The sequence below is a fragment of the Pan troglodytes genome, chromosome 19, assembly GCF_028858775.2.
Source record: "Pan troglodytes isolate AG18354 chromosome 19, NHGRI_mPanTro3-v2.0_pri, whole genome shotgun sequence".
In the NCBI taxonomy this organism is placed as follows: Eukaryota; Metazoa; Chordata; class Mammalia; order Primates; family Hominidae; genus Pan; species Pan troglodytes.
The window spans coordinates 81,996,989-82,012,593 of NC_072417.2; the positions used below are offsets into that span (position 1 = coordinate 81,996,989).

General features: G+C 35.9%; 1 protein-coding gene across 5 annotated transcripts in view; it reads right to left on the minus strand.

Moving 5' to 3' along the window:
• ABCA9 (ATP binding cassette subfamily A member 9) overlaps nt 1-15,605 on the minus strand; it is a 98,293-nt gene that overhangs the window by 40,937 nt on the left and 41,751 nt on the right. For 4 of the 5 annotated variants that reach the window (XM_054670638.1, XM_016932826.4, XM_024350576.3 and 1 more), the window contains 12 exons: nt 14,044-14,185; nt 13,625-13,810; nt 12,106-12,253; nt 10,489-10,657; nt 7,547-7,605; nt 6,915-7,025; nt 6,011-6,186; nt 5,701-5,820; nt 5,347-5,485; nt 4,748-4,838; nt 2,582-2,721; nt 119-238 (listed from right to left, as the gene is read on the minus strand). In XM_054670638.1, coding sequence (XP_054526613.1) covers nt 119-238; nt 2,582-2,721; nt 4,748-4,838; nt 5,347-5,485; nt 5,701-5,820; nt 6,011-6,186; nt 6,915-7,025; nt 7,547-7,605; nt 10,489-10,657; nt 12,106-12,253; nt 13,625-13,810; nt 14,044-14,185 — 1,601 coding nt within the window. The remainder of the gene's footprint in view (nt 1-118; nt 239-2,581; nt 2,722-4,747; nt 4,839-5,346; nt 5,486-5,700; nt 5,821-6,010; nt 6,187-6,914; nt 7,026-7,546; nt 7,606-10,488; nt 10,658-12,105; nt 12,254-13,624; nt 13,811-14,043; nt 14,186-15,605) is intronic. The other variant, XM_063799245.1, reaches the window with a different exon arrangement.

Genomic DNA, 15,605 nt, shown 5'->3' on the forward strand with positions numbered 1-15,605 from the left:
TATTTTCAAGATAAAATACTGCACACAAAGATAAAATCTTTCTTTCGTCCTTCCTTCCTTCCTTCCTTTCTTTCTTCCTTTCTTTCTCCCTTTCTTTCTCTTTCTTATTTTTTCTTACCTGATTCATCAATAGTTGATTTTCCTTCTAATTTCAGAAACACCTCATTCAAAGTTGTTATGGAAACACCATAATCCTCAATGCCTTGGTTAGAACATCTATCAAGATCCCTGTAAAGTTCTAAAAGTGGACACAAAAACAGATTATAAGAATATAATTTATAATGAGAACCATATTTCTCAAAAATGTAAAATATTGGTAATAGGCCAAATGTACCAATCAGAAACAAAATTGTGATACAGATGATCTCATTTCTAAAATGATCCATATAGTATGTTACTTTTCATGTCTTTTTGAGATCAAAGTCTAATCTAAACATTTATTTTTTCATTCTTAGGAAACTACCTATGTGTTTTTTGAAAAACATATTTTACTTAATATATTTTTTAAAATTTATTTTTGTTATATTACAGGGAGTGTTTAATTCTCAATTTCAACTAATTAAAAAAATATTTTCCAGAGAATAGAGATTTGTGCTTTCTTGTTGAGATTAATTATTAGAGAATTATAATAACAAATGTAAAAGAACTAATGTTTATAGAAATAATTAAATATAGACTCTTTGATAGTTTAAAAACATGTAAAATTTCTTTTTTTTTTTTTTTTTTTTTGAGACAGAGTCTTGCTTTGTTGTCCAGGCTGGAATGCAGTGGCTCAATTTTGGTTCACTGCAACCTGCACCTCCCAGATTCAAGTGATTCTCCTGCTTCAGCCTCCCGAGTAGCTGGGATTACAGGTGCACAACACCACGCCTGGCTAATTTTGTGTGTGTGTGTGTGTGTGTGTGTGTGCGCGTTTAGTAGAGATGGAGTTTCACCATGTTGGCCAAGCTTGTCTTGAACTCCTGACCTCAAGTGATCCGCCTGCCTCAGCCTCCCAAAGGGCTGGGATTACAGGCATGGGCCACCACGCCCGGCCCATAAATATGTAAAGTTTTTAAAAGGACAAAATATGTATGTAACTTTGCACCTCCTCTCTCTCTGTCTCTCTCTCCCTCTCTCTTTCAACTTCTGACCATGGTGTGAAAATTCAGGAAAACTGAAAGGTGGATAAAAGATAAACTAATTCAATATTGGGATAAATTAAAGACTTCAATCTTAATTATGTGTTGGACAAAGAAAAATAGAGATGTAGTCAAAATTTCTAATGAGTCCTTAAACCTACCTAAGGGTTCATTGTTTTTCAGTCTTTCTCCAAATTTCTCATCCACTTTGGAATGCATTTAATAAGCAATCAGCTAAAACTTTGCTGTGTGATCTTCACAAAGATTTCTGTTTTTATAAGGATACATATCTCAAAGATATTGTGTATGCACTGTGAACCATTATTTCACTTATTCTAAGAGATATATTTCATCATCTTTTAATATATCTGAAATAATAATGGATCTTAAATGATAGTAGATCATATTTTAAATGGTAGCATTATTTCTTTGTGTTTCTTTCTTAGTGGTACATCCTGTAGTTGAGGGCTTCTTACACCTGATGAAATACCATAGGTTCTGCATGTCAGGTATTGTTCCAGTGCTTTATTTATATTTAATATTTCAATACATTTGAAGGTATTAAATCATTTAATCCTCATAACAACCCTAGAGTACTATTTTAATTTTCTTTTCACAAGTGAGGAAACTGAGATACAGAATAGTACTATAACCTGTTAAGGATTATAGAGCTAATAATAGCATAGCTGGTGTTTGAATCTAGACTGGCTCTAGCATTGAGTTTCAATCTCTGCACTTTATTGTCTGGTTCTGTGTTTCTTTATGGACCAAGGTTATGTCATGCTTATTGATTCAAGCATGCAGCAATGGCCCCGGTATAATTTCTTGAACTTGATATGGCAAACACATTTTTACAGAGTAAACTTAAGAAGCATTCTACCTCAAAATGCTTAGGAAGTGAAACAGTGCATTGGGAGATACCATAGAAAAGTAATAACACCAGTAGTTCTCCAAGCTTCTGTGTTTGCAGCAAAGTTGTGAATTGAAGTGTTTGGCAGAATGCACGCCAATCCAAGTTATGTTCAATAACTTGGATTATATCAGTATGTGCTGGTGTTTCTAAAACAACCTATTTATTGTGTACAATTCTTTCAGCTCTTCTTCGATAGTCTGCCACTGTATTTATATACCTGTTCCTGCCCTGACCACACTCTCTCATTCATTATTGAAACAAATTTTCCAAATAATTCTTATTTTATCTTGCTGCTAGCCTACGCCTCTTAATTGCACTTAATTGACTTGAAGCATATTTAACATCTACATGCCTTGGTTTACTCATAAGTAGCATGTGGATAATACTAAGGGGTAATATAAGTGACCTTGGAGTTGGGAATATTAAATGAGTAAACGCATTGTGCCATTCATCTAGCAAGCATTAAAACTAGCCATCATTCTTATCACCACTGTTATTGTTAATAACACCATTCCCAAACCATTCTGTCATCTTTACATTTTGTTACCTGGAAATTTGTTTGTCCTTTCCAAAGGCAAAATATATACAAGTTTTTCTTCACTTTGTGCTGTCAATTTGGCATCAGAGATGTGCTGCTTAACCAGTGATGTTATACTCTCTGGATCACACCTTTCATTCAGATGCAAACTAACATTTAAAAAGAATAAAAGTTATTTTTATCCAACTGTGTCTATAAAACAATTTCCTAATTATGTAGTATGTGCTTGTCACTTTTTATTAATATTTATGAGACAAAAAAATGTGTAGTTTACTGGACAAAGTAAGATGCAAAACTACTAATAAAGTCCAAACCATTAAATCTATGCAACATGGCAGAAGAATTAGTATGAGGGATGATTAGAGTGGGAAGAGGTAACTCAAGGACTCTTATTTGGAGAAATGAGATATTAAGCCAGATCTTGCCTGGGGTGAGGTAAAGGGAAATGTTTAATTTGTCAGCATCTACTCAAAAACCCAACCTCCCAACCTTGAACTTTCCCTTTGTAGTAATGTATGAGTTCTGCCGAAACTCAGACTTGAGCATGAGAAAACAAAAAATGGAGGTGATGTGATACAGTCATTAAGAATGTGGCCCCATGTCATGCTAATGCAGATTCTGCTAAAGCTAATTTTATCATTTTGGGGCCCAAAATTTATTCAAGTGAAATCTGGCCTGTCTTTATTAAGAATATATAAAATTACTCATGAAATTATTTGATTTTTGAAACTCCACTGTTAATCACATACATTGAAAGGTGCTGAGGTGACAGAGTGGTGAGAAGATCACAATTGACTGATGATACAAACCTAAAAAATCGGTTTGAAAAAAAGGCTATTCTGTACTTACAAGGCATAGTACTTACAAGTGCTATCAAGAATACCAAATAGGAAGAATGCAGTACCTTCTCTAAAGAAGCTTCCAACATAAAAATAATATAAAGCAGCATATGACAGAAGATGTGAGGGAGAAGGAAGTTGAGTAAACTCAGTTGAGCACTTTGCAGCTTGTCAAGTATTCATTCACTCAATATTTCTTAGCCTTAACTGCAAAGTAGGTATTATTACTGCTATTACATAAATGAAGTTACTGAGGATCAAAGAAGTTAATTAAGTTGCCTAAGGCAACAGTTCAAAATAGTGCTTTCAGCGTTCCAGAAAAGAGGATACTCATTAAGGAGAAAATACTTTCAGAAATGGTTAAGACTTGGACATGGTTAAATGGGTTGAAGAAGAACATGTTTGACAGACATCCTCTCTCAAGCAGAAACAAGACAACTGAACTATGAAACATAGCTAGAGAATAGTGAGTATTCAATAGAGGGTATTGATTCTACTAGATTGTAACAAGTAGTAATGATAGATTGGTAGATTTGTAACAAGTAGTAATGATAGATTGGTAGATTTGATCAGATTAGCCACTTTGAGTAAAAAATGAGGGGATCCATTTATCCATCAGGATGAAGTGATTTGAATCATTTTTTAAAAAATATCTACATTGCAATGCAAAATATAGGAAGCCATTCATATCACACCTGTAATTTTGAAACAAAGACTATCATTTACAAGTCGTGGAGATTGGCAGATTGTTAAAACTATCTGAAGTGGTATTTTCACTTGTCAAAGGGGAATAACAATAGTATCTTCTTAAAGTTATTTAGAGGATTGAATACAATAATATGAATATTCTATATGTAAATATCTTAGTAAGTACCTAAAACATAGCCAATATTTAAAAAGTAGTAGACATTACTCAGTAATGATAATAATTATTATCAGTAAGAGAAAAAAAAACACAAAAGGATGGTGGAAAGAAATGAAGTCAGGGAGAATACAGGGTATTGAAATTGTCAAGATGAACAAAAATAAAACATCTAAAATATGAGAAGAGAAAGGGTCGGAATATCAACAAATTACTCTTAGCAAGCAACACGTTGTGAAAATATTTTTCAAAAATTTTATTTAAGCCTAGATTAATCATCCTTGCATGCTCAATGTCTATAATCTCATATATCCTGCATTCTAGCTAAAAAAGCAATTATGCCTTAGTTCTACCATAGCTCCCTTGAAATGAACTTAGTGGTTATAGGGCCTACTTTTACACATTGATGCTGATACCACCTGCCCCCAGCATTTTCAGCATCTGTCAACACGTCTCCAACATTCAGGGCTGTACCTTAAATGGTAGCCTATGCCCCATTTCTTCTTAAGGAACAGAGAAGAGCCTGCACACTTCAGCTTCCCATTGGATATGAACACCTTCCTGTCTAGTTAGAAATAATCAAAAGATAAGTTACATGAAGGACTTATTTCTTTACTATTCACAAAACACAAATCTATTAACAATGTATTGTAGCAGCATGACACACTAAAATAGATATACTCTAATTCTGGCCATACGTAAACCACTTTTTTTGGTCATCCAACAGCTCGAATGATTGATAAATTATGTCAACTTATTCTCTAGCGTATTGAGAAAAATTATACATCTAAAGGATCTGTTTCAGTTACACTGACATCAAGACTGCCTAAAACAAATTGTATCTTAGCAAGTGTCATATGTATTTTACAACCAGAAAGCTGCTCTGCAATGGGCTCAGAATATTTCCATGGGGCCAAGTACTCTGGCGTGCAGACCCACAAATGAGTAAGAGCAAACTTCTCCTGTCTTGGGCCATGGCAGTTCCAGGGAGACACAGCTGTGGAGCACACCTGTTCATATTCCACACTGTCTCTAACCTCTCATGAAGATACGTAAGAGAAACAAAAAATTACCCGCCAGAATGTCAGCCTCATCTATAAACTGGGTGCTGAAGAGAATTACTCTGTCTGATTTCCCCTCTTTCAGGAGATTGCATATTCGGTGCCTTGAAAGAGGATCCAATCCAGCAGTCGGTTCATCCAATAGCAAAACCTGGACAGGAGGAAAGTCCTAAAGTAATTCCACCCTTTTGGATAAGATCCTTTGAAAAAGCACTGTACTTTTAAAAGTATTTGGGACAAACTTGTTAGTACTTAATATTTCATCCTAAAAGTTCTCTTACATTTATCATTTGGAAATTGTTTGACCTAATAAAATAATTTTATAGTCTTCAATCTGATTTCACCAGTAATTTTTGTTTGACTTACTTGAGGATCTCCTAAAATGGCAATCCCAAAAGTTAGTTTCCTATTTTGTCCACCACTTAAGTTTTGAGCAAGGATGTCTTGAATATTTTCCATTTCTAATTCCTGTACAACTCGTTGTACCTAATCAAATAAAGAATATTTAGTCCAAAACCCAGAAAGTTTATTTTAAAAACACTATCATTTTTCTGTTCTTTACAAAGGGCCTTTTTGCCTGAAATTTAGATGAGGAATTATGTATAACTTAGCACAATATTTTCTAGATAAACCGTCTCTTTTTTATGGCTGTGTGACATCTAATATGCTCACATACCTCTTTCTCCACTTCATGTGGCAAAATCCCTTTTATTTTAGCAAACAGCCGGAGGTTTTCTTTCACAGTGAGAAATCCAAATTGCACATTGGATTGTGGACAAAATCCAGTGAACTTGCTGATATTTTCCATATCAGCCATTCTTGAAAGTGTGTGATTATAGACAGTGACTGAACCTGAAAGCAGAAGGCAGAGAGTGACCATCAGGAAAATGTGTCATGCTTCATTGAAGATCTTTTAAAATGGAAAACACTGTATGTCAATTATTAGATTCATTTCAACACTGTTTACTTGTAAGGAATATGAAATGAACTGATTAAAAATGTAATGTTCACAATAACATCTGATGTAGCTGGAATGCTACTTAGTAACTGAATAACCATAAAACTATTTATGACATATTTAAAACACGAACAACATTTTTCTAAATAGGTATAATACAATTCAATAAAAGAATAAGAAAAACTTCTAAAATTTTTCTCTTAATGCCTGGGTATAATGGGTAATGAAACTATTGAAGTTAATTAATAAAACCAATTACATAATTTTTTTTTTGAGATGGAGTCTCGCTCTGTCGCCAGGCTGGAGTTCTGTGGCACGATCTAGGCTCACTGCAACCTCCGCCTCCCGGGTTCAAGTGATTCTCCTGCCTCAGTCTCCTGAGTAGCTGGGCCTACAGGCGCCCGCCACCATGCCTGGCTAAGTTTTATATTTTTAGTAGAGACGGGGTTTCACCATGTTGGCCAGGATGGTCTCCATCTCTTGACCTCATGATCCACCTGCCTCGGCTTCCCAAAGTGCTGGGATTACAGGCGTGAGCCACCGTGCCCAGCCCCAGTTAAATAATTAAATGCATATTAATGTGTTTGTCCAGGTACTTGTCCTTGGATAACTGTCTTCTTACCTGATGTTGGAACTGACAGCCCACTAAGTATGTTTAACAGGGTAGTTTTTCCAGCTCCACTGTGACCAAGGAGGGCAGTGATCTGGCCTTCATATATGTCAAACACCACACCTGGCATGATTTAAAAAAAAATTACACTCAGAGCCTACATATTAACTTTATAGTCTCTGAAACTGTTGTAATTTTTTGCAGCATGAATAGATTGAGCTAGCAATATTCAAAATAAAATTCATCTTAAAATTCTTTCTTTTAAAACTGTATTTCAACATTTTATAGTGATAGTATTGTCAATATGTTATTATGCAATTAATTTTTTGATAAAAGCAGTTTTGTCAATAAAGAGAGGCTAACAATAATACAGTTTTAGAGCTGGAGAATAAGATGAGCTGAAACAAAGAATTTCATAATACTATCATATATCTTTCAAACCCACACGATTTTTAATGATACATTTTAATGATACTTTTAAAAATTGTTTTATGGGTTTTTTTTTACATTGAAGGAAACATAATGTGTTCAAATAAAGGAGAGACATATCTGGAATATCTGTGCTTAATCCCTACCAAGAAATTACAACAGTAAGGCAGCCACTAAATCAAGCAGCCCCATTAAATAAAAGATTATTTTATTACCTTTCAAAGCTTCTACTTTCTCACACTTCCCTGCATATTCTTTTTTAAGATTTTTGATTCTGAAAAAAAGAGGGAAATGTTTTCAGAGAATTGTAAAAATGTGCAGAGGATTGATAAGTCAAGTCTTTGAGGCTTAATCAAAGCCTCAAAGAAAATCTGGGATTCTTTTCTTGTAAAGCCTCAAAGAAAATCTGGGGATTATTTTCTTTCACACAGGCACTGGCAGAAGTACCCAGGGCACCTAATTAGAAGCAGAATCCCTGATCTTTCCAAAATGAACAGGCTAAAATATGGAGGGCACAGCTTAGCACACGGAAATATATTGTTAGAAGAATTGTGGCAAATGACTGGATATGAGGAAAGCTGAAGATAAAATCAATGGTGAGGAGATACTATGGTGGAAAAAAGAAGAGAAAAAACACACCATAATAGAAACAGTAGGGCTTTGGAATCTAATCATTAAATGATTAACAACTGGTGAAGTCCCAGTTGTGCTACACACCAGCTCTGTTACAAATGCTGTGTACTCAAGACTCATTGAGTTCAGTTATTCAGCAGTGATATGGGGATGACATTAATTATCACACAGAGTTGGAATGTAGAGTAAATAAGATAATATAAGCAGAACACAAAATACTTGGAACCTAGTAAACTTCCAAAGAAGATGAGAGAGGAGGAAAAAGACCAGGAAAATGATTTAAAACAAAGAAAGATTCTTAAAAGAGGGCAAAGAAAAATATTTTATCAGGAAAAATAACTAATGGGTACTAGACTTAATACCTAGGTGATAAAATAATCTGTAGAACAAATCCCCATGACACAACTTTACCTATGTAATGAACCTCCACATGTACCCCTGAACTTAAAATAGAAGTTAAAAAGAAGAAAAAAGATTTTAAGTGAGTTCAAGGACTACTTACTATAAGGCAGATCCAAAGCATTTTGTCTACATTTTTACTTACATTATCACAACAAACCAGCAGGTAGGTTGTATTCGCCTGCTTGGGCTGCTATAACAAAATACCATAGACTAGGTGGCTTAAAGAACAGACATTTATTTCTTATAGTTCTGAAGGATGGGAATTCCCAGATCAAGGTGTCAATAGATTTGGCTTCTGATGAGGGCTGTCTTCCTGGCTTGCAAAGAGCTGCCTTCTTGCTATGTCATCACATGGCAGAGAGAGGGAAAAAGTGCAAGCTCTCTTGTGCCTCTTCTTATAAATACACTAGTTCCAGCAGGAAGGCCCCACCCTCATGATCTCATCTAACCCTAATTACTTCCTAAGACTTTATCTTCAAATACCATCATTTTAAAGGTTAGGGTTTCAACTATAAATTTTGAGGAGATATAATTCAATTTATCGAAGAGGTACAATCCAGTTAAATACAGAAGTAACTGAAGAGGCTGGGCATTCAGATGCAATGACTTTCAAGTTGAGCACATATGGATTCAAATACTGTTTCTCTTTTTAAACTTCGTAGCCTTGGGCAAGTTGCTTGGTTTTTCCTAGTCTCTTTTTCCCTATCTTTTCTTTTTAAGACAATAATAGGTATCAGCTTGCTTTATTCCTTCATTTCATCTAAGCAATAGAAATGATAAATTTTTTCCATATGTTTTGACAGCATTTAACTTTCATGTTTAGATTGTAGATTATTAGATTAGAATCTACTCTGTGGTTGGTATAATAATACCTTTTAATTGACATTTCACTTTTCTGCCTTCTATACCGAGAGGCGATTATGAGTCCAGCTGGCTTGACCTCTGGGATAGAATGGTGCAGCCTTCAGAACTCTGTGCACTGGTCTGTTGGGTGCCGCACCAGCCACAGTAATGACGCAGGACTGGCAGTCTTGAGTAGCCATGCCACAGATAAAATCTCCTACACTTTCCTAACAGTCAGCTATGTGAGATCCTGCTTCCAATCTCCACCCGTTGCTAGGGATAATTTTTCTAGACCATAAGACTAGTCTTATTACCCACAATTCGCAAATCTTCAATACCCTCCTCCTTGACCACTGGATAAATTAAAACCCCTTATTTCATCATTCAAGGCTTCCTATGATCTCTCTGATAGGACCTAATTCTGTTATAGGCACTGGAAAGAACATAAAACTTAGAGTTCCAGCTTAGAAAGATGTCATGATTCTTGAAAACATTGCTATGTTTACATGCTCATAAGGAATGAGCAAATGCTGCTCTTTGTTGTATGTTCATATTGGACCTATGTTCAGAGACTGTATCATAAATGTCCTGAGTTAAAATATTACTGAAAGAGATATATCAGAAAGGTATTACTGAGGAGTGAGATGAACACAACATTGAATGATGAACAAAATTTTAGCAAAGATCTGGGGTATTAGAGATTTCTAGCTGTTTGGAAATCGAAGCAACCAGAATTGAATAAAGCATGTCCATCATCTAAGAGGGAAGATAGGCATGAAACTAACAGTCCTGACTTCTGATGTTTCCTTCCCATCTCTCTGGAGTGTCCTCTTCCCATGCCTGCATCGCTTGCCTCTTTCTCCTCATCTAATTATAAGCCAGGAAGGGAAGATGAGAGGGACAAATTGAATTAATAAAAAAGGGGGTTGAGAATAATAGCAAGGGAGACGATGGCAGTGTTTGTCACAAAGAGAACAACCCAGGGGAGAAAAACACAAAGAGAAGAAATAAGAAAGATAATGTGGAAAATGGAAATTCAAAAATTATTTACTTGTGGACGGTTGTTACTATACCATGAAATATTAGTAAATGTAAGTGCTGAGAATGTGAGAAAATAGCGTGCTATGAAGGATGAGTATAGCCTTTGATGAGTGCAGCAGGCTGGCTGTAGGTGGGTACAGAGGACACAGAAGGCGATCTTTGCTCCTAGTGTGTCACCTGGCAGATCCCCAGTCTCTGCCTGTTCTCCATTGGTGCCTCCAAGTAATTTATTGGTTACCTGATGGCTTCTTTCCCACAGAATTCTGGAGACACTGGTTCAAAACAGTCATTAGGTGTAGGATCAGAATCTGTTTCATTCTCAAGGACCACATGATTAGCCCTTCCGTGTTGAAACCAAAAACAGGATTTCAGGAAAAACAAGGGAGAACATCGATGTCCATATTCAGCTATGTGAGCAGGAGGCAATTGAATACTGGGTCAGTCATCGCTTCAAGGATTCCATCAGCATATCAGTGCAGCCCCTTTGACATTAAACCTGAACCCACATTATCATATTAAGGTCTGTATTAATTACTGTTTTAATGTGCTTTTGACACACACAGAACAGTGAGAAAATAACAGAGATGGCTAATATGACGTTTTTAACATGAGAAGCATGTAGCATTGTTAACTAACTAAAAAGCTCCTCAAAATGCAGAGAGATGTCTCAGGAGGAATTTAAATCTAATTAAGAACAATTTTCTATCTAGCTGTACTTATGTGTCCTTTTTATTTTTTATTTTTTAAGATGGAGTCTCACTCTGTCACCCAGGCTGCAGTCCAGTAGCATGATCCCGGCTCACTACAACCTCTGCTTCCTGGGTTCAAGCAATTCTCCTGCTTGTGATTTCCTCCATTTGGGTTAGATAAGGTCAATACACCAAGAATAATAGTAAATGTCATAACACTAATGATACATTCCGAAATTTCTTACTTGGGAAGTTTTAAAATAATCAGCGAGTCATTATTCTGTATCAGTACTCCCAGAAACGTGATGAATAAACTATTCAGAAGGTCCCTTCCTTCCCTTCATTTCCCAATTTCCCTTTCTGCCTCTTCCTTAGCACTTACCTAGTATATACGAGGAATTGACAGACAGACCCCAGAGATGCACAGATGAAGATTTTGTTTCTCTATAGAAAAGATTGTACATAAGGGTGGCATGGTAGCTCATGCCTGTAATTCCAGCAGTTTGGGAGGCCGAAGGGGCAGATCACCTGAGGTCAGGAGTTCAAGACAGCCTGGTCAACATGGTGAAACCTCGTCTCCACTGAAAACACAAAAATTAGCCAGGCATGGTGGGGCATGTCTGTAGTCCCAGCTACTCAGCAGGCTGAGGCACGAGAATCACTTGAACCCGGGAGGCAGAGGTTGCAGTGAGCAGAGATCGCGCCACTGCACTCCAGCATGGGTGACAGAGCGAGACTTCTCAAAAAAAAAAAAAAAAAGGAAAGAAAGAAAGAAAGGAAAGATTGTACATCGACTATGCAATTATAATATTTTTACTAATAACCCACTATTGTATATCAAGTGAGTTAAATGGGAAAGCACTTAGAGATTTCTAAGATCAAGTATCAAGCACCAGCATTCTTCATCTAGTTCTGACATAAACACTAATAGTATCATCATCCATAATCTCTCACAAGTGTCTCTTTTTAAAAAGAAACACTCTGGAGTGTTATAGCAGAGCCAAGTCTTAGAAAGTGATTCTATAAACAAACTACAGAATATCATTAGGCTTGTTGTAGAAATTTTGAAAAACTGCTTGCTAATTTTTATTTAGTACATTGTAGAGTTGTTTTAAAGACATGCTATTATTGAAATTGTGTTAAATTATAGCCATGTTAGTACTTACCGGGCAAAATTTTGTCAAAATATAATGTAAATACCAAATACAGAAGGGTGTCAAAAACCAACATGAAAAGAGTAGCTATTATGAGGTATAGATTTTGTGAAGAATCCAAGTGGGCATTAGAATTCACATCATAGTCCAAATGTATAAGCTGAAAAAGAAAGATACAGTGAATTTTAAAAGAATTAATATGGCATTAAGAATTATTATTGTTTTATTTCTGCTACAACTGGGTTTGCAAAGATAAATAAGATAAAATCTTGTCTCTACAGAGCTCTGTCTACTATTATAGAAGACAATTTTAATAGCAATGAAGTGATGTCAATTTGGGAAATGAATGGAAGTTAGTACTAGTACTGAGTACTAAGAAACTCACAGGCAGCCCCAGGTACATTTTCTAGGAGGAAGTACAAACTCAAGAAAGGTGATATTTGAGCTGGACCTAATATAGTTTACAAAACTCTGTATGTCAGTACAAGAAGTGTTTTTAAATTTTTTGTTTATTTGTTTGTTTTTTGAGACAGGGTCTCACTCTGTTACCCAGGCTGGAGTACAGTGGTGCTATTTCAACTCACAGCAGGCTCAGCCTCCTGGACCTAGGTGATTCTCCCACATCAGCCTCCAGAGTAGCTAGGACTACAGATGCACTCCACCATGACTGGCTAATTTTTTTTTATTTGTGGAGATGGGGTTTCACCATGTTGCCCAGGGTGGTCTTGGACTTCTGCCACAGGAGATCCACCCATCTTAGCCTCCCAAAGTGCATGATTTACAGGTGTGAGTCACAGCATCAGTCTTTAAAAATTCTTTTTGATGGCTGCACATTTTCCATTGTATGGATGGACCGTAATTTATTTAACCAGTAATCTACCAATGGACATTTACATTGTTTTCAATCTTATTACAAACAGTGCTGCAATAGGACTTTTTTGGGCTTAGAATGAGAAAAAAGGAGGGCATTCTCAACAAGGAAGTCCATTTCAGAGTGAAAACATGAAACAGTAAAATACTTCAGTAGTTGGGCAGAAGACAGAAGAATAATGTCTTAACTGGACTGCGGTAGGATACAATGAGTTTATATCTAGCAGAACCTTTCATTTAGCATATTATAGTTATGATACCATAACTAAAATTAACTTTTCTGAGACAAGGTTCAGTTTCATGTAGAAATGAGCAATTAAAAAATAAAGATATATTTATTCCAAATTCCTGGTTTTTAAATGCTTGTGATAACATTAAGGGTCATGTTTCCTGAGCACTGAATGAGACAAATGTTCTCTGGGACAACCACTTAGAAGTAGAAGCTGAAACATCTCAATAATAAGGGTATGATCCTATATTTAGTGACTTATGGGGAAACTAATTACACTGAGAGAGAAAAATTAAAGTCACTCCTGTCTCATACATGTTTATTTTTACAAAAGTTATAGAATGGAATGCTTAGAGCATGTTGTGTGAATTATTAAGAGGGAATCTGTGTAGAACGGTTTGTAAAAAGTGAAAGCGTTACCTTAACTCTTACCTGGGCCATCCCAACAGTGAAGGCAAAGGGGCTAAGAAGACACAAAGTCCATTCCAAAAATGCAGGAAGATGTGTATACAATGCTGGGAATCCCAGGATCCCCCAAAAGACAATAAGGAGAAACACAACCAAGCCCGTAAGGAAAGGTTTCTTTATCAACACACTCATCAGGAAAGCTAAAGTTATCTGAGAAAAGAGAAAGACTTCAGCTGGTATATAATTCTATGAGAACCATCAGTAGCACAAAAAAAGGAATTTTATATTATAAAAGTATATTTTATATTTTTCCACCCCTAGACACTGTTTCATGCAAATACTACAAAGAGAACAAAAGAGGTGAGACCAGAATTAGTGATAAATTATTGGCAGTAGAGAGAGAGAAAGAGAATAAAAGACTTAGATGAAATTAACCAACTCACCAAAGACAGGCCATAGAGGAGAAAGAGGGTGAAGACCATCACAAAACCAGTCAGGACGACAATTTGTGCAGATTTTACAATAAGAGCCATTAAAGTGGCCATGATAAGGATGAAGCCAGCATACATCAAACCCCAGGAAAGCCTAGCAGAGAAACAAAGCCGTCAGTTAGAATGTTGTTACTTCATCACTTCCTTGATTCATTTATTCAGCAAATGATTTGTGAAGTTCACCATTTATCAAGGGTAAAGGAAAAGAAAATGCAATAGCTAACTTATCTCCTACCCTCAAGATCACATAATATAAAAGAAGGTAGGCAATAAACAAGTAGAGAGGAAAATTGATAACTAAATTGCAAAATAAGTAAAGCTGGATGATACAATGGATGTCACTGGGAGAGGTTTCCAGAGAGAGCTTTTCTGGGAAGACATCTATGCTGATTTCTCAGCTCTGGACAAGTTTTTCAGTAAGGTTATTGTATAAACAATATGGACAAAAAAGTAGATAATGGAGCAGGGTTCAGCAAACTTTTTTTCTAAATAGCCACATTGTGAATATTTTCAGCTTTGCAGGCTGTACAGTTTCTGTTGCCATTGTAGCACAAACACAGTCACAAACAATATGTTAGTGATGTGTGGCTATGTTTCGATAAAATGTATTTATGGACAACAAAATTTGAATTTCATATACATTTTCACATACCACAAAATATTATTGTTCATTGAATTTTTTTCCCAAGCATTTATAAATGTAAAAGACATCTAGCCAAACTAAGCTTCATAAGTGAAGGAGAAATAAAATTCTTTACAGACAAGCAAATGCTGAGGGATTTTGTCACCACCAGGCCTGCCTTTCAAGAGCTCCTAAAGGAAGCACTAAATGTAGAAAGAAAAAACCAATACCAGCTACTGCAAAAACAAGCCAAAATATAAAGACCAACGACACTATGAAGAAACTGCATCAACTAATGTGCAAAATAACCAGCCAGCATCATGATGACGGGATCAAATTCACACATAACAATATTAACGTTAAATGTAAATGGGCTAAATGCCCCAATTAAAAGACACAGATGCCAGTATCCAATTTGCCGAATTGGATAAAGAGTCAAGACCCATTTGTGTGCTGTATTCAAGAGACCCATCTCAGGTGCAAAGACACACATAGGCTCAAAATAAAGGAATGAAGGAATATTTACCAAGTAAATGGAAAGAAAAAAAAAAAAAGCAGAGGTTGCAATCCTAGTCTCTGATAAAACAGATTTTAAACCAACAAAGATTAAAAAAAGACAAAGAAGGCCATTACATAATGGTAAAGGGATCAATGCAACAAGAAGAGATAAGTATCCTAAATATATAGGCACCCAATACAGGAGCACCCAGATTCATAAAGCAAGTTCTTAGAGACCTACAAACACACTTAGACTCTGACACAATAATAATGGGAGACTTTAACACCCCACTGTCAAAATTAGACAGATCAATGTGACAGAAAATTAACAAGGATATTTAGGACTTGAACTTAGCTATGGACCAAGCAGACCTAATAGATATCTACAGAACTC